Source organism: Terrapene carolina, unplaced genomic scaffold, assembly GCF_002925995.2.
Source record: "Terrapene carolina triunguis isolate 2854851 unplaced genomic scaffold, T_m_triunguis-2.0 Scaffold194, whole genome shotgun sequence".
Taxonomy (NCBI): domain Eukaryota; kingdom Metazoa; phylum Chordata; order Testudines; family Emydidae; genus Terrapene; species Terrapene triunguis.
This window is the reverse complement of record NW_020664545.1, coordinates 3,229,720-3,236,059: the sequence shown is the minus strand read 5'-3', so window position 1 is coordinate 3,236,059 and position 6,340 is coordinate 3,229,720. Positions and strand designations below refer to the sequence as shown.

General features: G+C 62.0%; 1 protein-coding gene across 1 annotated transcript in view; it reads left to right on the top strand.

Annotated features, from left to right (window-relative positions):
• LOC112120139 (small conductance calcium-activated potassium channel protein 2-like) overlaps positions 1-5,284 on the top strand; it is a 50,242-nt gene extending 44,958 nt beyond the window's left edge. The window contains exons 8-9 of the mRNA XM_026654960.1: positions 3,515-3,584; positions 4,866-5,284. Of these exons, the coding sequence (XP_026510745.1) occupies positions 3,515-3,584; positions 4,866-5,153 (358 nt within the window). The 3' untranslated portion in view covers positions 5,154-5,284. The remainder of the gene's footprint in view (positions 1-3,514; positions 3,585-4,865) is intronic.
• The last annotated feature ends 1,056 nt before the right edge of the window (positions 5,285-6,340 follow it).

Genomic DNA, 6,340 nt, shown 5'->3' with positions numbered 1-6,340 from the left:
TGTGTGTGTGTGTGTGTGTGTGTGTGTGTGTGTGTGTGTGTGTGTGTAAGAGAGAGATTGGCAGACTCTTCGGCACTTCCCAGCCACTCTGCACTTGGGTGGATGGAGCAAACCCCCCCCCCGCCCCTTCACCCGAGGCGCGACCCCAACGCTGGAGACTCAGCTGGTATAAATCGACTGCAATCAGCAGTCCCCAGTAGCTGTGGGTCTGGCCCGCAGTCTTTGCTCCAGGAAGTTTTCCCCTCCCCACCCATCGCTGGTATCTGCACGGCCCTCCTAACCCCCCCCCACCCCCGCCCCCCACCCCCCCGCCAGCCCAGCTGTGCTCACGGTGTCTCTGGCCAAGCCGAGCGTTTAGGCTGCTGTGCCCGGGGCGTTCCCTTGGCAGGGGGAGGAGCAGCAGCGCTGACGGCCACGCTGCCCACTTAGGTTTGGCCCCGCCAGCCCTCTGTCGTGGGGCAGTGGGGCCAAACCCGAATGCACCAGGGCTCCCCGCTGGGGGCCTGCCTGGGCCACCCTGCTACCAGCAGCCTGTCCCCCTTCTCAGGGCTTGGGAGTGACCCTGCCCGTCGGCGTGGGCGAGGCACAGGGGCCTGCCCCGGGGAGGGAGCCACGGGGACTGATGGTGCGTACCACTTCAAACATTGCTGGGGGCACCCCCCACGTGGCAGGACTCCTGGGTTCTCTTCCCAGCTCTGCCAAAGATTCTCTGGGTGGCCTTGGGCATGTCCCTTCCCCCTCTGTGCTTCTCTTTCCCTAGCTGTACACAGGGGTGAGTCTTGTCTAAGCCTCATGTTTAAACAGTTACTGTGCATAAAGCACCTAGAGAGCCCCTTATAGTAACTGTCCCTTAGAGACGGCAGCGGTGGGTGCCCTGTCTCCACCCTATAACGCTGGATACTGGCACCAGATGTCCCGGCACAAAGGCAGCTGGCAGATGGTCTTTCCCACAGATAGCCATGGCAGGCAGGCTGGTTTGAGCTCCAAGCGCTCCCCATCCTGTTCCAGTGACTCACCCTTTGGCATCAGAAATCCTGAGACCCCTGGCCTGGCGAGCTATTCCCACAAGGCCCCAGAGCACTGGAAAGTGGGGGTGACCCGATTGCCTTTCCAGAGGGTCACCCCAAAGCAACCATGTGGCTGGACGAACCCCAGGAGGCCTGGAGTCGCCTGGCCCCCTGCTAAGCCTCTACGGCTGGGAAAGAGCGAAGCTGGAAATTTTGTGAGGGTTGCAGCATTTCCACTCCCGGTGCCTGGGTCCTTCCTCGCCAGTCCCCCGGCTGATCAGCGTCCGTTCTTTTCCTAAGTTCCCTTCCCTGCCCCCGGGTTCATTTCACCAACACGTTCTGGTTTTCACTCTCCACCCGCCCCCCAGAAATACAGCTCTGTCCTCTCGAAATCTCTAGCACCGTGACCTCAGCGGTGGAGCCCTGACCTCAGCCCGCAGCACAGGAGGAATTTTAAAGGGCCGTCACCACAGTCCGGGATCGAAGCCCTGGGGAAACGGGCGGAGGAACCTGGGGAGACTTTCCCCCCCAGTGGGACAAGGCGCTAAATGCAATTGGCTTTGTCAGTTTCCAGATCTGTGCAAGCGGGCTGGGCCTTTGTGTGTGAAGGGGTGCGGGGCTCTGGGGGGGAGCAGGGCGGGGCAGGGGAGGGCACCGGCTGGCGTGACAGTGCGTGTTGTCTGTCGGGTTATTAAAACGTGCTGTGTTTTGTCTTTGTTTTGCCCGATCCCTCCAGAGCTCAGAAGTAAGTCGCCTCCGTGGAGCTGCCAGTCTCTCGAATGTGGCCTTGTGTTGTGCATGGTTTTGTTGAAATGGAACATTTTGGCCATTCAAACGCCCCCAAATCTACCCTGTGAACCCACGTTCTGTCCATTGCCCAGGGGTGGGGGGCATCTGCCGAACTGACTCCCCCTCATTGATCCATTCAGCAGCCTGAACACCATGGCTAGCAGCCATGTAGCAGCTTACCAGGGCTTCTCTCCCTGCCAGGGGCTTGAGTCACTTGGTGTGTCTCCGCTGCAGCCAGAGGCTGACCGCCGCTCAGGTAGGGAGACCTGCACTAGCTTCAATCTACGCACGGCGAAAAATAGCAATGAAGCCACAGCAGCATGTGCCGGGCAGCCTGCCTGGGACTCCGGGTCTGTCCTCACAGAGCCAGCCTGTCACAGGGGCTGCGTGGCCTCATCTTCACGGCTATTTTTAGCCACATTAAAACTAGCGCGGGGCTGCTCGGCCGAGCTGCAATCACCCCTCTGATGGCAGCGGAGACGTCCCCAGAGCGAGCGCGGGCCAGATCCTGCTCTCGGGCAAGCTGGCAGGGGAGTGACACCCACGTTAGCCTCAGCATCCCAGCAAGGGGCTCGTTGTGAACGGAGCTCCGTGCGTCCCCATCGCACCCTGACGCTAGAAAAGGCAGGGCTGGATCCTATAGCCCGGGGCAGCTGGATCTAGGGGCAGGCTTGGAACACATGATCTAGAACCTCTTAGAACTCCCAGGGCTCCCGAATTCCCCCCTCGTAGCCTTGGATGGCATTTCAGGGCACGGCAGAGGAGGGATTGAGGCAGTGAGATGGGAACTGCCCAGGGCGGCTGAGCGGAGGCCAATTTAGGGCACAGGGAGGGAGCTGCTGATGGGGGCAGCAGAGAGAGTGGGGCAGTGATGCCTCCATCCTTTTGCGTCTGTGCCTTCCCAAGGGGTTGAATGCAAGGCTTCCCAGCCCAGGAGCAGGGGAGGGAGGGCTGCCGTGGGAGTTAATTGCAGAACAGGGTGTGTGGGGGGGGTCTGGGCAGCAGCCAGGCCAGGAGTGACTGCAGCGGGGGGGGGGGGGGGCAGTGCCTGTGGAGAAAGCCCTTCTAAGCTGTGACATCTCCAGTGACTCTCATTCATACGAAGGCTTCCCCACTCCGCATCAGCCCAGCGCCACCCCGAGGTCACTTTTCAACCGCCCAGCCCAGCCCCCGCCCCGAAGGGACGTTTGTTGCATCCCCCAGTCGGCCCCATCTCCTCTGCATCCAAATTCACTGTCCGCAGGGCATCTCAGTCTCATTTCCAGGCCTCTCTGCATGGTAGTGGTTCTCTATAGCGCCACCGTCTGGTTGTTGTGTGGGTGCTCTCCAGTGAGGCCGGAGCCCCCTTTACTCCCCCGAGCCCCACGGGGCCTCAGACACCAAGGTGCCTCCTTGCTCCCAAGTGCCCGCAAAGGCTGATTGCCGACCTGGCACCAGCTCCTGGAGGGAGCTGGGGCGTTGCCGTCTCAGGGAGAGATTTGTTCTCCGGCAGGGCGTGGCGGCTCAGGGCTCGAAAAGCGCGCCAGGAGCAAGGGGATCGGCCCCCTGCCCTGCGATTCCACAGGGGCCGCCTCATTCGACAGCTGCATGTCTGTGCGTTGGAGCCAGCCAGCCGGGCTCTGGAACGCTGTGCATGTCCTCGGGAAGGGCCGCCCCAGGCCCCGGTCTCCGGCTGCCGGACAGGGGCCACTGACCCAGTGTCCCTTTTTTCGCTCTAGATTGAGGAGTGTGAAAATGGAGCAACGGAAACTGAATGACCAGGCAAACACCCTGGTGGATTTGGCAAAGGTGAGCTACCGGGAGACGGCCGGCCTCAGCACAGGGTGCTGCACCTGGGCTGGGCTCTAGTGCAGGGCTGGGCAAACATTTTGGCCCAAGGGCCACATCTGAGTATGGAAATTCATGGCGGGACATGAATGCTCACGAAATTGGGGGTTGGGGGAGGTGCGGCTGGGGGTGCGGGCTCTGGGGTGGGGCTGGGGATGGGGGTTGGAGGTGCAGGAGGGTGCTCCAGGCTGCAAATGAGGGGTTTGGAGGGCAGGAGGGGGATGAGGGCTGGGGCAGGGGATTGGGGCACAGAAGTGGGTCGCGATGCAGGCTCCGGGTGGCGCTTACCTCAAGCAGCTCCCGGAAGCAGCGGCATGTCCCCCCTCCGGCTCCTACACGGAGGCGTGGCCAGGCGGCTCTGCACCTTGTCCCGTCTGCAGGCGCTGCCCCTGCAGCTCCCGTTGGCCGTGGTTCCTGGCCGATAGGAGCTGCCAGGGTGGCACTTGGGGCGGGGCAGCGTGCGGAGCCCCTTGGCTGCCCCTGCGCATAGGAGCCAGAGGGGGGACATGCCACAGCTTCCGGGAGCCACACAGAGCCACAGCACGTGTGGAGCAGGGCAAGCCCCCGACCCCGTTCCCCGGCAGGAGCTCAAGGGCTGGATTAAAATGTATGAAGGGCCGGATGCGGCCCCCGGGTCGTAGTTTGCCCACTCCTGCTCTAGTGATTAGAGCAGGGGGCTGGGAGCCAGGACTCTTGGGTTCCGTTCCTGGCTCTGGGAGGGGAGCAGGAGCTAGTGGTTCAAGCCGGGGGCTGGTAGGCAGGAATCCTGGGTTCTATTCCCAGCTCCGGGAGGGGAGTGAGGTCTGGGTTATGGGAGGGGGAAAGGGTCTAGTGGTTAGAGCAGGGGACTGGGAATCAGGATTGCTGGGTTCTATCCCAGCTATGAGAGGGAAGTGGGCTCTGCTGTATTATAGTGGATGGCGGTGGGCTGGGAGTCAGGGCTCCTGGGTTCTATCCCTGGCTATGGGAGGGAAGTGGAGTCTAGTGGTTAGAGCAGGGGACTGGGAGTCAGGGCTCCTGGGTGCTATTCCCAGTTCTCCACTGGCTCTCGCTGTGTAGCCTTGGCGGAATAATCACTTTGGTACGTCACTGTCCCCTGGCTCTGAGTCCTAGCCCTTGGGGATGGGTATCAGGAGCCCTTAATGGCTAGCGCCTTGGGAGCTGCGAGGCCAGGAGCCCTGCGGCTGCCTGCTGAGATGGCGTCGGGTCTGAGCGCTTGGCCTCGCCCCTTCTCTCCGGCAGACCCAGAACGTCATGTACGACATGATCTCCGAGCTCCAAGAGCGCAACGAGGACCTGGAGAAACGCATCAACACCCTGGAGAGCAAGATCGACTCGCTGGGCCTCAGCCTGCACGCCCTGCCCGGACTCATCAGCCAAGCCATCAGCCAGCAGCAGCGAGAGCTGGCCAAGCGCTGCGCCCCCAGGTTCTGCCCCATCTCCAACAGCTCCGAGAGATCCTCGTGGACGCCCACGCGCCGGCGGAAGTCTCCTTCCACCGCTCCCCACACCTCGTCGGAGAGCGGGTGACACCAGGGGGGCGGGCCCGGCGCGCGGGCCCGTTTATGTCTGGCCATTGTGTGGCCGATCCTGTTTGCTTTGTTCTGTAAAGCCCTGTACAGTTAAACTCCCGGAGTTCCTCGTGCTGGAGTGAAGCTAGAGCTGCCACATGGGCCCAGGGGGGAGCCAGGGGAGGAGGGGCAGGGCGGAGAGAGGCGGGGGGCAGGTGCCCCAGGGCTCATGGCGAGGGAACCCGGCCGCCCTCGGAACGGGCACCGGTTGGGTGGAGCCAGGGCACCGCTCTAGGTCGTCATGACAATGGGCCATACAGAAGCAGCGTGGTTTAGTGGTTAGGGCACAGGGCTGGGAGGCAGGACCCCTGGGTTCTTTAGGAGGCTTTGGGAGTGGGGGAGGGGTCGAGTGGTGACAGGAAGGGGATCTGGATTCTGTTGGGAGCCAGGAATCCTGGCGGCTAGTTCTGGCTGTGGGAAAGCAGTGGAGATCTAGTGGTTAGAGCTGGAGGGGCAAGGAGCCAGGACTCCCAGCTTCTCTCCCCAGGTCTAGGAAGCGGGGTGCTGTCTCACGGTTAGAGCAGGGCAGGGACTAGGAATCAGGACTTTGGGGTTCTGTGCCTGGCTGTTCCACTAGGTGACCTCAGCTTAGTCACTTCACCACTCTGTGCCTCAGTTTCCCCATCTGTAAAATGGGGGATAACGATACTGACCGTTGTAAAGCGCTGTGAGATTCCTGGCTGCAATATTAAGCCAATACAGACTGTGAACAGGGCAGGCGCAGCCGATCCCGCCTGGCCCGAAGAGCTTGGCTGACGATGGCTCCTGACCACAGCGCCACACGGCAGCCGGGACCCAGGATGGGTCTGGATCCGGCTGCGGATTGCGGAAGGAACTCTGTGTAGCGAACGCCGGGGAGGGGGGGGGCAGAGCAATGCCCCGGTATTCCAGGGAGGGGGGAAGTGAGCAGAGTGGGGATTTCACTCGGAGCTGCCTGCCCCATGAGCCCTTAGAGCTCTGCCCTGGGGAGGGAGGGATGGGCACGGGGGCTGGCTCCCCCCCTTGAATGATGTTAAAAGCTAAACGTTATATGAACTACAATCTTCCAGGTGAGCCACTGAGGTTTTCTATCATCACAAATGGCAAGGGAGTGGCTGCCGGGCGACGGGGAAGGGGAGGGGAGGTGGGTGCCGTGTGACAGGGAAG